Genomic DNA, 17,328 nt, shown 5'->3' with positions numbered 1-17,328 from the left:
TGCAGACAAAGTCATGACTGGATGAGTTTAATTCAATCTACTTTCAACTCAAGGCCTCAGGATAATCATTTCAAGTTGCACAGAAAGACTATACTTCCTGATTCATTTTACAGTTTATCAAGAAAAAGTATGATGTTGGTTCAGCATTTCCCTATGTTAACTCAAGAGAATGCTGATGGGATCATATGTAGTCATAATGTCAGCAGATGTTTGCTTATGGTTATGGATACGCTTTTGTCCAAATCGGTAATGTAGACCATGATGTCATCAGACATAGACCATGATGTCATCAGATGTAGACCATGACGTCGTCCAGGGGTTTGCGTTTGAGGTCGGGCACGGTAGCGTCAGCTGCAGCGTAGCCGACAGGAAGTAGCATCAGCAGCTTCTCATTGGCAGGACGACGGAGGAGGGCCCTCAGCTGTGGCCCGCAGTTCAGAGGCGTCGTCGTCACGGTAACCAGTCCCGCATTCTGTCACGGGATTGGAGGAGAGCAGCGTCAATCAAGCTTAGCTCGACAGCTCAGAGGAAGAGGACAAAGACTGACAGGAACTTTTTTTAAAAAATGACAAAATATGAGTTCCATCGGAGTTGTGTATATTTTTGTTTGTTAAAATGAGTATGTGTAAGTCACTCTGTGTGGATGGACATCTATATAAAGTTCTGTGCAATGAGTGGCCACCCCTCCCCAACACCTTTAGAGATGGGCTAGCGACAGACGCATTTATCTTTTATCATTTATCACAGTTGCATTTATCTGTTAGCACCCATGTGTTGCATTTATCTGTTAGCACCGATGAGTTGCATTTATCTGTTAGCACCCACGGGTTGCATTTATCTGTTAGCACCCATGGGTTGCATTTATCTGTTGGTAGCATTCCCACCTCTCAATTCAAAATGTTGCAAGTTTGCAACCCAGCAAAACACAACGTAGTACATGAAGGTTACATTATTATGATTAGTTCTTGAAGTTGTGTGTGCGCATGCGTGTGTGTGTGTCTGTGTGTTTATGTGAGGGTTAGTGTGTGTGTGTGTGTGTGTGTGTGTGTGTCTCTGTGTGTGTGTCTCTGTGTGTGTGTGTGTGTGTGTGTGTGTGTGTGTGTGTGTGTGTGTGTGTGTGTGCGCGCATGCTTGTGTGTGTCTCTGTGTGTGTGTGTGTGTGTGTGTGTGTGTGTGTGTGTGTGTGTGTGTGTGTGCGCGCATGCTTGTGTGTGTCTCACATGCAGTGCAGCCAGTAGTAGACCACAGGATATTGACACGCTGATCTCGTTGTAGTAATGAGTTTTCTTTTTCCCATTGGGCAGGATTCCATAGGCTTGCTTAAAAATCAGGATGAGATACGGAGCGACATCCAGATACTCCTTTACCCAGTTCGTCCTGCAGGAGGGAGAGAGGGTGTGAGAAAGGATAGAAGTTCAGTGTATATGTAAAGTAAGTTCTAAAAGTTCTAAAAGGTATGTCTAAAACACCTCAAACACATATACTCGATCACACACATACGGCGCTCGGTGCACGCACACACACACACACACACACACACACAGAAAGACAGAAAGACAGAGACAGAGACACTGTGTACACACAAACTCAAGTACACTCAACCAGACACATACCTACTCTCACACACACACACACACACACACACACACGCACACACACACACACACACACACACACTTGTAACTGGAGGGTTGCCGGTTCGAATCCTGACCTGTAGGCATGGCTGAAGTGCCCTTGAGCAAGGCACCTAACCCCTCACTGCTCCCCGAGCGCCGCTGTTGTTGCAGGCAGCTCACTGCGCCGGGATTAGTGTGTGCTTCACTTCACTGTGTTCTGAGTGTGTTTCACTAATTCACGGATTGGGATTTGGGACCAAATTTCCCTTAGGGGATCAAAAGAGTATATATACTTATACACACACACACACACTCACACACTCACACACACACACCCACACACACTTACCGGAGCCTCTCCAGATCCTTGACCCACTTGTTGCCCATCCTCTGCTTGTAGTTGATCTCCTCCTCCTCCTCCACGATCAGGCGGATCTTGTGTTTGGTCTCGGGCTCGGACACCACCACAAACGTCCACGGCTCTGTGTGCGCACCACTGGGGGCCGTGCCTGTCAATCAATCAATCAATCAATCAATCCGTTACCAATCACTTTAATTGATCAATCAATACTGATAAACTAGCTAATCTGATACATACATCTGAGGCCTGCAGGTGCTGTCTGGGAATCTGATCAATTAGTGATCATTTTATTTGATTGACCAAGTATTGATCAACTTCTCTCTATGAAACATGCTATTATCTAATCATATGCGGGCAAAGTAATTTGTACATTTCCTACATTCATTGGGACATCTTCAGTGTATCAACTGTTGTATAAGTATTAGTGCTCTGCATGTGTGTATGTGTGTGTGTTTGTGTGTCTGTGTGTGTGTTTGTGTGTGAATATGATTACAATCTAGCTGGTGTTTAAACTCTGCACTCTCTCCTTGTAGTTGTTTTGTGGTGCTTGAAAAAGCAGTATTTATTGTTACCCTAAGGCCTCCCTTTTACAATGTAGCATGAATGTCTGACCTCATTTAGAAGAGAAGAGAAGGATAAGACATATATGTTATATAGACTAGTTATAGTTATAAGACTTATTATTATATATCATTTATAAGAGAAGAGAAGGATAAGAGAATGAATGAGAGAAGAGAAGGAAAAGAGGATGAATAAGAGAAGAGAAGGAGAAGAGAGAAGGAGAAGAGAATGAATACATGTAATGTATAAATGTAATGTAAATGCAATGCTTGATGGGGAGACAGTATAAAAGTAAACTGTGTGTTGAGTGAGTCTATTGTGTCACCATACAGTTAGCCCATCACACACGCACACACACACACACACACACACACACACACACACTCATCATTACTGAGGCATTGAAGGGGCACATAAAGGTATGGGAATACTTTGGGGATGTGACCACCCCATGTGAACCTGGTGAAAGGGTCAAAGTTCAGAGGTCAAAGGTGAAGTGGTGAAGTGTACCTGCGGCAAGAATGACATTATCGATGACCGACCGGGGAACCGGTTCTGGACTAATAAACCGCACGGAGCGCCTCTGGTTCAGGAGTGAGTAGAACTGTTTAGAACGTTCTAGCATCTCTTCTGGCTGGTACCCGCGTCGGGGTGTACGGAACATGGGGGAGTTCCTCCTCTCCACCGCTGTCCAGCCAATCATCACCCTCTGAATGGATACAGACACTAGTTACGACCAATCACAATCCTTTCAAGAAACAACTTTTGACCAATCATGATCCTTTGTATGGATACAGACACAAATCAGGAATCATCATTCTTTGCAATAATACAGACACAAACTGTGACTTATGTTGTATGTATCTATAAAATCATAATTCTCACAAAGGAATTATCCGGAGTAAAATGCACTTTAGATCAATTTACGGATGATTGGGAGTACATACATTGAGTTGACAACAAAATCATGTCATTCGGATGTGTTTTGAGAAAGTTTGATTTTACCGTTTTTAGTCAAAACTCGTTAGCGTGGAAGTGAGAAGGGCATATTATTTCGAGTAACACGCTCTGGAAATTCACAATTTCGTCGCCGTTTAAAAAAAAAAGTCCAGTCCATATAACTTCATTTCAATTTCAAAAGAAATACTGGACTATGTTTTTTTTTGTTTTTTTAAAAACGGCGACGAAATTGTGAATTTCCAGAGCGTGTTACTCCACACTTGGCAATCGACTCCTACGGACTTTCCCCTAAAGATGGCAACAAAGATGGCAACAAAGATGGCAACATTTCCGGAAAGGTACTGGCTTGATGAAATTCATTCTGGACTCTATCCGACCACATAAAGACCTCGGGATACTTCGGTTTGGCTTTAGGGACCCTCTACTCACTACCACGTAAGTGCAATGTTGTTTGGAACTGTAGAAGAGGTATAAAAATAGCGTTTTGTAGCTGCGAAATAATATGCCCTTCTCACTTCCACGCTAACGAGTTTTGACTAAAAATGGTAAAATCGAACTTTCTCAAAACACATCCAAATGACATGATTTTGATGTCAACTCAACGTATGTACTCCCAATCATCCGTAAATTGATCTAAAGTGCATTTTACTCTGGATAATTCCTTTAATTGTCTGAACAAATGCACAAATTTGCACCAATCATTCTTATATATTGTACTGTTTCTTTCAGTTAAAAGCTTGTAAAAGCTTGTTTAAATACACCAAAAAGTAGCCTTTTATCATAGTATAATGTATATGATAAACAATGATCAGAAAAGTAACAGATAATATAATATAATACAATATAATATGATCTGCCATTCCATGAACTCTAGTGACTTGAAACAAACTCAGGGACACGCATACACACAGGCACACACACATATTGTTCAAGTAAATAATAGTCAATTTCGCATTATGATATAATAGGAAAACGTGTCAGGTAACGAACCTGTTAACCTACACATGGATAACCTCACAAGACCTGTTTCCACTCCTAACCTCTACTAACCTCTGAGTATAAACAGTGGGAAAACACATTTCTAAACGAGTTACTGCATGCAAGTAGTTCTACTGGGAGCTTAAACTGGTGCTTACAATATAATTCCCACAATAACAGTAAGCTAATAAAATGCGCACATAAAACAAACGGCACGCGAGAACGTTGCGAGGTGCGCGCGCAGTACCGTTGTCTTTGGAACTGATTTCAGTGTCGTCCTGCAGGTCCTCGTCGACCCACGGCCTCTCGTCTCCCTTGGGTTTGGACTCCGGCTTCGAAGTCGTCTCTGTGTTCTGAAAGCTTCGGAAAACTAACGCGATAATCACGCACAGTACAGCCACTAAGATCGGTGTGAGAACCGAGACGAGTGCCATGGTTGCAGGTCTTCGGAGCGGATCAGTAGGCTAGTAATCTCTTCAAAGTTCAGTTGCAGTCAACTGGGACAGCAGAAGAAACAACAGAATTCAGGTCTTGGCGTACGTAGGCATGCAGGGAGGTTCAGTGGACTTTGCAAAAGAGGTCAATCACAGGAGGAGTTTGCCTCTCTAAGTTAATCATCAAACAATTCTGCAATAATCGACACAGGAAGTAGCATTTGAATAGCACATGAAATGAATGTCAACTTGCAGGTAAGTGTGAAAACACGCATAGGTTAACTACAATATGGTATTTGGCACAATCACGTCAAGTGAACCACTAGATGAATTTGAGAGGAAATGAAAACATGAACAGACGCCCGACGCTAGGTGGCGATATTGTGTAAAGATTAAAGTGGGGGAAGCTGTGATAACCTGTGATAACCTACGCTCATCTCTCTCTCTCGGCCATAGCAACAGAGGAATGACTGAAGAATTTGTCGGTATTATTTATCTATAGCACTAGGAATGTAACACCTCTCCTGTGTAGGCTATATCTAAAATCTCTCTCTTCCTCTCTCGCTCTCTGTCTCTATCTATCTATCTATCTATCTATCTATCTATCTATCTATCTATCTGTCTGTCTATCTGTCTATCTATCTATCTATCTCCCCGCACCCATCTCTTTCTGTCACACGCATACACACACACACACACACACACACACACACACACACACACCTTATTCTGACTGGCCAGCCCAGTGGAGCATGATGAGTGTTACTGAAGTGTATAGTGCATGTGTGTGTGTGTGTGTGTGTGTGTGTGTAGTGAGTAAACACTGGGGCATGTGCTCTATATAAAAACAACTGGAGCATGGAGGAGCAGACAGCTCAACCACACTCATGCTTTACTCACTCACCATAGGCAAAACACACACACACACACACAGTACACACATACAAACACGCACATGCATGCGTACTCACACACACACACACACAGACACATTATACATTGCCCCGTCCCATACACACACACAGAATATACAAAACACACTATATAAATGCACAGTAACACAGAAAGTAAACACATACATACACACACACACAGAGGGAGGACACATACATACACACACAAACATACACAGACCTACCAAATATATCACACAGCCCAATATTAGGCTACATAGCCTAAAGTAGCTCAGATGTATATTCAAAAGCCCTCAATGTCATCAAAGGCCTTTTGGAAATGTGTTTGCTAGGAGAGACACATGCCTCAGATCCAAACACACAAACAAACAGATAAATGGACCAAATGGCCTCTCAGTAAATTGTGTCCAGCTTGACCAGATGTCCACTGCCCTGCAGATGAGGTTGGTTGCCTACATAAAGACACACTGGGGCTGATCTGCTTTTAGTGTGATGGCCTTTTCTCTGCCTGACCATTTTATTCTGTTCATCTCTTACTGGTGACCAGGGGGAAAGCCAAATCACACATCACGAGTGCCTGGCCCACTCATCTACAGTATTCGAGACTCACCTGAGTGTATGTGACCATTACATCAGTATGTAAAGCTACACAATTTGCCCTCCTTACCTTTTTACCATAAAACAAGATCCTAGAACTCACTGATAATAGGGAGAATAGGATATGAAGAAAGCCATCTCTGACATTGCCATGTGTACCCGGTGAGCCTGATACTGCACTTTGTGGTTTTGTTGTAGGAACATGATCCTTTTTGTTGACTTTAGATGCACTGGGTACGTCCTTTAACAATCTACATGGTCCAATCTGGTTTTGGTATGAAGGACCTCTTTGCCTTCAAATGCTGTCCTGTTATTTATATATATATATATATAGTTATATTTACTACAGTCAACCCCCCCCCCCCACCCAACACACACACACACACACACACACACACACACACACACACACACACACACATAGCCATTCATTCAGTCACTGTAATAGCAATCCAGACTGTAGAATACAAAGTACACTAATGCTAAACCAAATAAGGTAAGGTATTGTGTGGATTGTTAGCTGAAAGCATAGAGGTAATAGAGACAATGAGGAAGTGTGTGTGTGTGAGTGTGTGCATGCGTGTGTGTGTTATAGAAACAATGTAAGAGATAGAAAGGTCCACTAGGCACTAAACTAACACACAAACAGCTGTAGTGAAACTCTCCTCAATACAGTACGTTTGAACACACTCACACACACATACACTCGCTCACAAACACACACACATACACACACACACAGGATTTGTGATGTCTGGCCTTGTTGAGGTTGCATTAGAGTGATGAAAGGCTGGTGTTCTGGGCTGTGGTCCTACATCACAGCACATAAGAGCACAACGCATCACGTCATGTCACAGCACAGCTCTCAATAACCAGCATGCCCATCTCACAGCACAGCTCCCAATAACCAGCATGCCCATCTCACAGCACAGCTCCCAATAACCAACATGCCCATCTCACAGCACAGCTCCCAATAACCAACATGCCCATCTCACAGCACAGCTTCCAATAACCAGCATGCCCATCTCACAGCACAGCTCCCAATAACCAGCATGCCCATCTCACAGCTCCCAATAACCAGCATGCCCATCCCACAGCACAGCTCCCAATTCAACCAGCATGCCCATCTCACAGCTCCCAATAACCAGCATGCCCATCCCACAGCACAGCTCCCAATTCAACCAGCATGCCCATCTCACAGCTCCCAATAACCAGCATGCCCATCCCACAGCACAGCTCCCAATAACCAGCATGCCCATCTCACAGCTCCCAATTCAATTATGCTCCTTTTCAAGCCCAATATTTTTAGATGAAATGAATTACTCAGGGGAACAACACCTCCCCCTTCACCACACACACACAAACACACACACACACACACACATGCACGCTTCTTCTCTCTCTCAGTCTCACTCTTTCTCTCCCTCCTTCTGTGTCTATCTCTCCCATTCACATTCTAGCTTCAGTTGGAATCCAGCTGGGCATGTCAAACTTGGCCATCCTTGTTATGGGGTTGAATATAATGTTTAGAGGCAGAATGTCAAAACTTTTCTCTACCATTACAATGCCACCGCTCTCTCTCATATCTCTATCTCTCTCTCTCCACACACACACACACACACCCCTTCCTGACATTTGTCTGTCATGCAACACACACATGCATTTACTCCCCCCCCACCATCTATTTTCACATCATGTATGGACACCATGCAATGAACACACACCATCTCTATGCACACCATCATGCTAATTTATTATGATCACAGATCATACAAGTCTGTCATGTCTGTACCAACTTTAAACCAAAGATTTTAAAGCGCTCCACTCTAAGATCTTTGCTTGAAACTAGAAATTGAATGTCATACAGTGGCAGTAGTGCTTCCATGGTGATAATGGAACACTACTGATGGTAGAACCCAAAGACGTACACTAGAATGTTCTATTTCATTGTGACCTGTATGTGTCTCCGTAGCGATAACAAAACTTTCGGCTGACATTAGAATGTTTCTCAGGCCTTTGGAACATCATATCAGCTGTGTTATGTGTTTGTTATGTGTTACTCCAGGCTGTTACAATATTATTTATGACGCACTCACACCACAGCATTCTTTCCCTACTCTCTGGATGTTTCTGTTTTTGCCATGTTGTTGTTGTTGTTTTTGACTAATGCATACAGCATGTAGATTATATCTGTTGTTTATATTGGATTATAGAGGCTTGTTTTTTCTCCTCAAGAGATGAAATAATAGAAACAGATGGTGTGATGCCTCTGTCTCTATTCTTCCAGTATGGCATTCGCGCACACACACACACACACACACACACACACACACACACACACACACACACACACACACTGTTCCAGTAATCTGTCTGGCTGTCTGAGCTGATTATCTTTCTCTATACGTGTCATTAATAAATTCACATTCAGTTCTTGCCCTGGCCAAGAGCCAATCACATCCAAGACAGCCGCCAGCAACCAATCACACGGCAGATTCCTGAGCCCACTTAGGAAGTACAACACATTTGAAGGATCTGGACCATTCAGAGCTTTAACCATGCAATTATAGCTCCCCAACTGAGCATCACCACCAAAAAGCTCTCTCGATGTACCTATATGCTCTATTTCAGTCACAGATGTCTCTCATATGGTGTGTGTGTGTGTGTGTGTGAAGGGTCATTTGAGTGAGATATTGTCTAAATGCTACTGAGGAGCCATCTGGACCATTCATCTGAGCCATAGTCACTTCTCTACGTCCAAGAGGCCCATTACTGTCCCCACAATGGCATTTCAATCAGGCCATTCATCCTGCACTGAAGGCTGAAACACACTGTATGAAGATGATCCAAAATGACATCAGCTCTTTCAGGTCCTTACAGGTGATGCTGGCCAGAACACACTAGTGCTAGTGTAGCCAGATACACACCTCACACCATGAGGAGAGACCTGGCTGAAAGTACACACACACACACACAACTCATACCATGAGGAGAGAGTGCCTAAAGTACACACACACACACACAACTCACACCACGAGGACAGAGTACCTGGCTGAAAGTACACACACACACACACACACACACACACACACAACTCACACCATGAGGAGAGAGTACCTGGCTGAAAGTCCATTCATCTTCATTCCACTTGGTAGTTTAGACCATATAGTGAGAATGAGAAACACAAACACACACACTTGTTCTCTCTCCCTCTCTCTCTCTTTCTCACACACAAACACAGAGAGAGAGAGAGATGAACACACTGAAAGAGAAAGATACATCGACAGAGAGAGAGGGAGGGAGAGCAATATAGCAATCTGATGTTCAACACACACACACACACACATTCTCAGAAATTAGGCATCAGATGTGGAGCTTTTAAGGCATTAACCCTTTCAGTTCTGGTGTCAAGCCCAGCATTAGACCTCATTAGTGAGGACGTCTTCTGGAGTCAATTTGCATGGAGATTGTGTGCCTGCTAATTGATGCTTTGATGAGCAAAGCTAATTGTAAACTGGACACATCAGACGCAAGAGCTCCATCTTTGTACCCAGCATGCAATTTCACATCCTTGCAATATCCATAATTTATTGCTACAAAATCTTATCTTCCAGAGATTATGTTATAAAAATCAGATGACTTTTCCTTCCTAATGCTATTTTTTCCCCCTGTTCCCTCTGTTAGATTCATCACTCAAATTAACACCAGAAAACCCAGCAGCTAGTTTTGCATTATGGTGTTTTTTGCACATTTTATTGTTTCTTTGCACTCAATGGTGTTTTAAGCCCCCACCGTCGACTTCAAGGCAGCGCTGCGAACGTCGACTTCAAGGCACCTAACCCTAACCCTAACCCTAGTGCCTTCCATGCAGCGCTGCCTGCAAGATGATGTTGGGGGCTTAAAACAATATTTTTTTGCTATTATTGTTTCCTCTTTTCCTCTTTGCCACACTGAGCCCAAAGCATCTCTAAATCCCAGGTCCACTCTGATAGGTTACTGTTTTAATTGGCTCGGCCAAATTCAATTAGATGGATGTTGACTTTGAACCTGCCATGGCAACCACGTGGCACTGAAGAGCAGAGGATCTGCTTCATATAGCGCACTGAGACACAGGCACCGTTTACATCAGACGGCCCATCTCACAGTACACTCACCCTAGCACACACACTTACATCTTACACAGTAGTACACTCACACTAAGCACACACACTTACATCTCACACAGTACACTCACACTAAGCACACACACTTACATCTTACACAGTAGTGCACTCACACTAAGCACACACACTTACATCTCACACAGTACACTCACACTAGTACACACACTTACATCTTACACAGTAGTACACTCACACTAAGCACACACACTTACATCTCACACAGTACACTCACACTAAGCACACACACTTACATCTAGCTGCATTATTATGAATCCAATCCAGTCATCAAGAATGTGGGCATGCATCAGGAGCACACTAAGTCTATTGATAAAATATGTATTAGTGGTATATACAACTTCAGACTACATAAAATGACGTTTTTTTAAACAGTGGGAGAAGCCAATGGGGATGACTGACAGCTGTCAACCTACTCTTGCAATTTAGGAGATTTAAAGCACCCACACACTTAATGGTAATGTTGATACAACATTCTTTCACACTCCATCGTAGCAAAACATTCTGTTCACTAAGTTCCTCTCCTCCATTTCATCTGGAGCTCTGAGCCCACGTTACCCCATATGTCCACGCCATAGACATCCCAGGACCATGGGCAGCTACCAAGCGGGGTCATCCCTCTGGGGTCTCTGGGTCCTATGTTCCCCGGGTCCTATGTTCCCCGCTCGGGGTTAGGGATAGGGTTATGGTTAGGGTTTTACAAAAGGGTCCTATGTTTCCCCGGTCCCATACAAAAACGGGGAACATAGGACCCGGGGAACATAGGTATGCTCCCCTGCCTAGCATGCTTATTATTATTAGCACTATAAATCCCACAGGGTGTGGCTTTATGGCTATGGGTGAACTAGTGAACAGATTATCATCACCAGGACGAGTGCTAAGTGCTAAGGTTCACACTCACAGACAGAGTAGCGTTAGCGCTGTGCGCTACATCTAGTTTAATGCTGCGAGTTGGTGCACAGTGAGTAGTCACCCAGAAACTGCAGTGACGAACGACGGCTTCAGGCTGTTTGAGTGACCTTCAGCTGAAGTCTGACTGTAGACCACCCACAGTCTGACCAGTCACACAGAGCACTAGCTGAGTTAAAATTCAAACTCCCCTTTTTATGGAAATTCTAGAATTTGATTCTTCTAAAACTACATCCTGAGGTAGATTCTTCAAAAACTACATCCTAAAGTTGAAATTCAGATCAAATATTTTAAGTTGCATAAGAGAAACAATTCACTAGAAGGGATTCACTAGAAACACTGATTTGCATATGGTATAATGCAAATGCATTTGTTGAGATTTTATTACATGTTTATTTTTAAGTTGCCCTGACAGCCTTAAAATCCTCCTTTGAGGAGAGAGTCCATTTTTCAATCAGTGATTAAACTATGAGAATGCGTTGGATGGAAACCCATGTTACTGAAGTTGCCCTGACAGCCTTAAAATTAGCCTTAAAGTTGCCCTGACAGCCTTAAAATCCTCCTTTGAGGAGAGAGTCTATTTTTCAATCAGTGATTAAACTATGAGAATGCGTTGGATGGAAACCCATGTTACTGGAACCTATGTGGGAGAAGGTGTAGTAGTAGCAGCTGCAGTAGTAGTAGTAGAAGGTGTAGTAGTAGTAGTAGTAGTAGCTGTAGGTGTAGTAGTTGTAGTAGTAGTTGTAGTAGTGGGAGAAGGTGTAGTAGTAGCAGCTGCAGTAGTAGAAGTAAAACGTGTAGTCGTAGTAGTAGTAGCTGTAGGTGTAGTAGTTGTATTAGCTGTGTAGTAGTTGTAGTAGTGGGAGAAGGTGTAGTAGTAGTAGTAGTAGTTGTTGTGGAGTGAGAGCAAATAGGAAACTCACACACACACACATCAAGTGACAGAGGCGTGCGAGCCTGGGCTTTCTCCTTCCCCTGTGTTCTTGAACAGCACTTAGGCCCCTCAGTTCCACACAGCAGAAGTAGGTTGATGACAGCAGCTGACAGCGGCAACCACCAATCAGACCGCAGCATTCAGTTGGGTCAGGAACTGTGATTGGTTAATACATGGGACAAACCACCCCTTTGCCCAAGTGAGGAAGTAGTGGTGTGATATGGAGTAGTGCTTCAGCTGGAAACATGTCAGTGTGCAGGCCCTCGTACAACAGACCTGTTTATTAATTCATCTCCATTCACTCACACAGATGAGTTAGTTTGTGTAGTATCGACTGGGGGTAGGGTGTGTGTGTCTGTGTGTGTGTGTGTGTGTGTGTGTGTGTCTGTGTGTGTGTGTGTGTGTGTCAGGGTGGGGGAGCAATGGAATGTTCACATCAACTTCATTCTGACCTACCTATATACTCCCTATATTCTGGATATATTGGTAATTGGTAATGCTGTCATCACAGAGAGAGAGAGAGAGAGAGAGAGAAAGAAAGAGAGAGAAGAAGAGAAGAATAAGCCCCATTAAGTCGCATTAAATACGTAGTGTACTGTTTTGTTATGCATGTGTTTTATAAATTGAGGAAGCATTTGCTGTGCGGGGATGACTTTGCTATCCCATGGTGCATTGCCAGTGAGTGAGTGCAGAGAGCGCTCCCTGAGCCCAGATGTGAGCGTGATGGAGAGGAGAGCCGGGCTACATCAGGTTTCCCCTGAGAGGCAATCCGACACAGTTGTCCCCTATCACCACCTCTCTATCTGGCCCTTTCTGGACTACTCTCTCTCTTTCTCTCTTTCTCTCCCTCTCTCTCTCTCTCTCTCTTGCTGGGTTAATGTATCTGTCTTTCTTCCCCTCCCTATCTGTTGGTCTCTGGGTTAATGTATCATTCTCTGTCCCTCTCCTCCTCTCTCCTCCCATCCTTCAGTCCCTGGGTTAATAAATCTCTCTCCTCATTTGTCAGTCTGTGGGCTAATGTATGGTTCTCCCTCTCTCTCCCTCCCTCTCTCTTTCCCTCCCTCCCTCTCTCTTTCCCTCCCTCTCTCTTTCCCTATATCTCCAGTATCTTATGATCTCTGGTGTAATGTACCGTTCTCTCTGTCTTTCCATCAAGCATGTACCAGTCTTGACAATGCATGACTGTTTCATTCATTCTTCCTGATCCCTTATGCATGTCATCACTCCGTCCTCTCATACATAACGTATCCCTTCCCTCGTCTACCAGGCCGTCTTGGCCCAGAGACCCTACTCGGCGTCGGCTGTCTCGTCTACCAGGCCATCTCGGCCCAGACTCTACCCGGCGTTGGCCGTTTGTCGCCCTGCCTGTGTGCAGTGGCCGTGTATGAGTGAGAGCGTTATTAATTCACACTTTACACCCTCTCACACATAGCTTCAGTTATTAGTTGCCAGGCGGGCCCTTGTCCTGCTCACATACGGCTCACATCTGGCTGGGATCTGGCCCATTGTCAGCTGTTGTCCCCCTGCCTGCTGAACTGTGACATTGTATGAATGAGAGCATCATTACGCTAATTCACACATCATATCCTCTTGCACAACCCATCAGCTGTCTACCAGGCGGATGCTGAGTTTGGCCCAGATCCGGCCCAGATCTGGTTCATGTGGCTCAGATCATATACAGTGTGAGCTGCTGCCCTACCTGTTTCACACAGTGTGTGTGTGTGTGTGTATGTGTGTGTGTGTGTGTGTGTGTGTATGTGTGTGTGTGTGTGTGTGTGTATGTGTATGTATGTGTGTGTGTGTATGTGTGTGTGTATGTGTGTGTGTGTATGTGTGTGTGTGTGTGTGTGTGTGTGTATGTTTGTGTGTGTGTGTGTGTTTATGTGTGTGTATGTGTGTGTCTGTATGTGTGTGTGAATGAGCACTGTCAAAATGCTTGTTTTCTTGATATTACTGTAATATCCTGTAAACCTACACTTGCCTTGTCATAAGGGTAAAAAAATCACCTGTCTTCACTAAACCCTGTAAAAAGAGAACTGTTTATTTTTCACCTCAAATCAATTTCGCATTTATAAACAACCAATCATTCAGTAAAACTATGTCAATATCTGGGGTCACTTTAGGAAAAAAGTCAAAAGATGGAAAAAAAAAGTGGTGGGTCATTTCCCCCCCTTAAAACAACACGAGGCTTCCATAACGTATGTCAAATTCACCTACTGCTTCCTCTCACACATCCCCTCAGTAATTAACCAGGCATCTGCTGAATGTGGTCCATGGCTGGCCTAGATTCGGCCCACTGTTGGCCCACAGTGTGCCACTGTGAAGGCGTCTATGACCGACTGAGAGCATCATTAATCCACTCATTAGGAGCGGGTGTGGTTCTGTGGCGCTGCTAAATCACGATGACATGCGGGAGTCACGGTAACAGTGGGGTCATTTGATGGACGACTGCTGCTGCTGGCGTGGGATGGGAGTGACAGGCTGACAGATTGAGTTAATAAGAGGGGTACGGGATGGAGCTGATCTGAACATGGCCGCATTCAGTTTATATATACACACAACATGCCCACACACACACACTACCACACACACACAGTGAAAGATAGGGAGAGATAGATAGGCTATCTTCCCAATTCCCCACATGCACACACAGACAAAAACGGACACACACACACACACATCAAAAGAGAAACATTCATACATTACATATTTTATCTTTCCCCACTGTCTGTCTCTCACTCTCTCTCACCCACACACACACACACACACAGTAATGCAGAGGGGAGTAAGGGGGTGTGAGTGGAGAGGCATTATAAGAGACATGGGAAATGAAGATGAAAGGGAGGAGATGTGGAACTGAAGAATTACAGAGAGATGGCAAAATGGGATGGAGAGAAACACTGAAAACATGGAAGCAAACAAAGCAAGAAACCAGTCAGTCACAAAGAGTGGGATGAGATCTAAGCAAAAAGGGAAAAAACAAACGAGGCAGAAAAGACAGGAGAGAGGGTAAAGAAAGAGGAGTGCATCAATATTGAAAGACATCAAAGCAAACTGCATTGGGGGGAGGGGATAGTGTGTTGGTATGGGTGATTTTTGAGACCACCTCTCCTGTGACTTCCATGCAGCCATTTTGTGTGCTGTATGCTTTTTTAGTTATCCGTTATCCCTTTGATATACTTGCATTGTGCAAAGATCAAAGTCAGATGTGTTTGTAAACCCTGTAGATAACATGGCAGAGACGGGGAACCCCATAAACGCTGCTATGTTTGCGATACTGCTTCATGTAGCATACATGGACGCGCATGTATAATTATGCTTTTTATGAATGGTCGAGGGTGCACGGCTTTCCTGTTTAATGTTCGCGATCATGCATTTGCTCACAGAATCACCCTTCCAGTAGTTAGTGTCGATAATATATGATTGACAGACAGTCAATCATGACAGACAGGCAGCGCATCGACTCGTTGGGTCCGACTGAGGCGCGCTCCACAGCTGTGTTGTAGCCTGTACCGCTCGGTCACACCGCGCTGTATGGGACGCCCCCGCCATTAACCATTCTCCTCACATTCACCTTGCAGTCACAATTATTCAGTTTGCGTGCACGCCGCACCACAAACTGGGTCAGGGAATTTAAAGCTGCAGTGCTGCGATTTTTTTCCCTGACCAGCATTCCCGGCGCCCGCAGTGAGAGAGCGCTATTTAAACCCACAAAATTGTGTCGGAGTCCATAGAACAGACTATCTCAAGCATTAACAATGGCACAATAACCTCTAGCATTCTCCTTGCGTGTAGGGATGAGACATTTTCATAGGCCTTGTGTATTCTGCGACCCAGTGAAGATATTATTTAATCATTCCTACACAGCTAGAAATAAATCTAATATGAGTTAATCAGTCCTGCGGTGGTGATGTGATGGCTCTTGCTGTCCTGTGGCTCTTAGTGTTGTGTAAGGTTCATTTTGATGAGAGTCCCCTCTCTCTCCCCCACAGCCAGCTGTGAAGACAGAGCATGAATTCAAGCATGGCAACAGCACAGATGACATCATACTGCATTAAGAAGATGGTGCCATTCTCATGCAAGCACAGAGAGAGAGAGAGAGAGAGGGAGACTTGTTGTAATTGACCTTTTATTATGAGCAAATCAACACAAAAGACCACACATACAGTAACATTTGAAATCAGACCTCTCGGAAATGTACAGAATAAAAACCCTAACATTGTGTGTCATTATTATCATTTTAAATACTGATAAGGTATAAAAACAAATATATATTTTTTTGCTCGTTTAAATAAATGGGCCAAACTATCCTCTTGTTTACATCATGCCTTTGTAAAACATGCAAAATTAAAGCTGAACTGACTAAACCCTCAAAAAACACTTTCCCGTTTCCCCTTCAGAATTCAAAACAAAACTATGAGGGAAAAACAACCAAAACAAAACAAACACCAGCTTATCTTCTGGTTGACCTCAAGAGGCCGAACACACCTGGACACACACAACTCCATCAGAACGAACTATGTGCTACAGCGCATACAGTTCTCCAGCAGTACTACGAAGTGGGGTTGCAGTCTTATCCAGGTAACTTCAGGAGTGACTGCTGGTCTCTAAAGAACACCATCATCTTAAAAACAACACATGCTCGATCCAGGGATTTTTCCAGGGATCAGTGGTTATAGTCCTGACATTCCCTGGAGGATAAAACAGTAAACTTGCTTCATAGTACAGCCCACTGAGGGCAAGTCCAGACCATACCTGAGTCAGCTATAAACACTGACACACCTATGCCATCGTCCAGCAACACAAAACGCCTGGTTAAGCTGACTTAGTGTCTAGAAACGGTAGCAAGTCCTCCATTTTGTGTCTGTGAGTAACCAGTTGCCACG

At 43.9% G+C, this 17,328-nt stretch overlaps 1 protein-coding gene and 1 long non-coding RNA gene across 2 annotated transcripts in view; one reads left to right on the top strand and one right to left on the bottom strand.

The window, feature by feature from the left end:
- The window catches only part of iyd (iodotyrosine deiodinase), a 5,318-nt gene extending 178 nt beyond the window's left edge, over window positions 1-5,140 (bottom strand). Inside the window, 6 exon segments of the mRNA XM_042095793.1 lie at window positions 1-472; window positions 1,221-1,377; window positions 1,966-2,125; window positions 3,049-3,178; window positions 3,180-3,247; window positions 4,724-5,140. The exon segment at window positions 1-472 is cut by the window's left edge and continues 178 nt beyond it. Of these exon segments, the coding sequence (XP_041951727.1) occupies window positions 290-472; window positions 1,221-1,377; window positions 1,966-2,125; window positions 3,049-3,178; window positions 3,180-3,247; window positions 4,724-4,910 (885 nt within the window). The 5' untranslated portion in view covers window positions 4,911-5,140 and the 3' untranslated portion in view covers window positions 1-289.
- LOC121711913 lies at window positions 5,078-16,888 on the top strand. Its single transcript, XR_006032482.1, has 2 exons — window positions 5,078-5,165; window positions 16,435-16,888. It is a non-coding gene; the product is annotated as an uncharacterized LOC121711913 (long non-coding RNA).
- Window positions 16,889-17,328: the final 440 nt, after the last annotated feature.

Source organism: Alosa sapidissima, chromosome 6 (genome assembly GCF_018492685.1).
Source record: "Alosa sapidissima isolate fAloSap1 chromosome 6, fAloSap1.pri, whole genome shotgun sequence".
Lineage (NCBI taxonomy): Eukaryota > Metazoa > Chordata > Actinopteri > Clupeiformes > Clupeidae > Alosa > Alosa sapidissima.
This window is presented reverse-complemented; position numbering and strand designations above follow the sequence as displayed.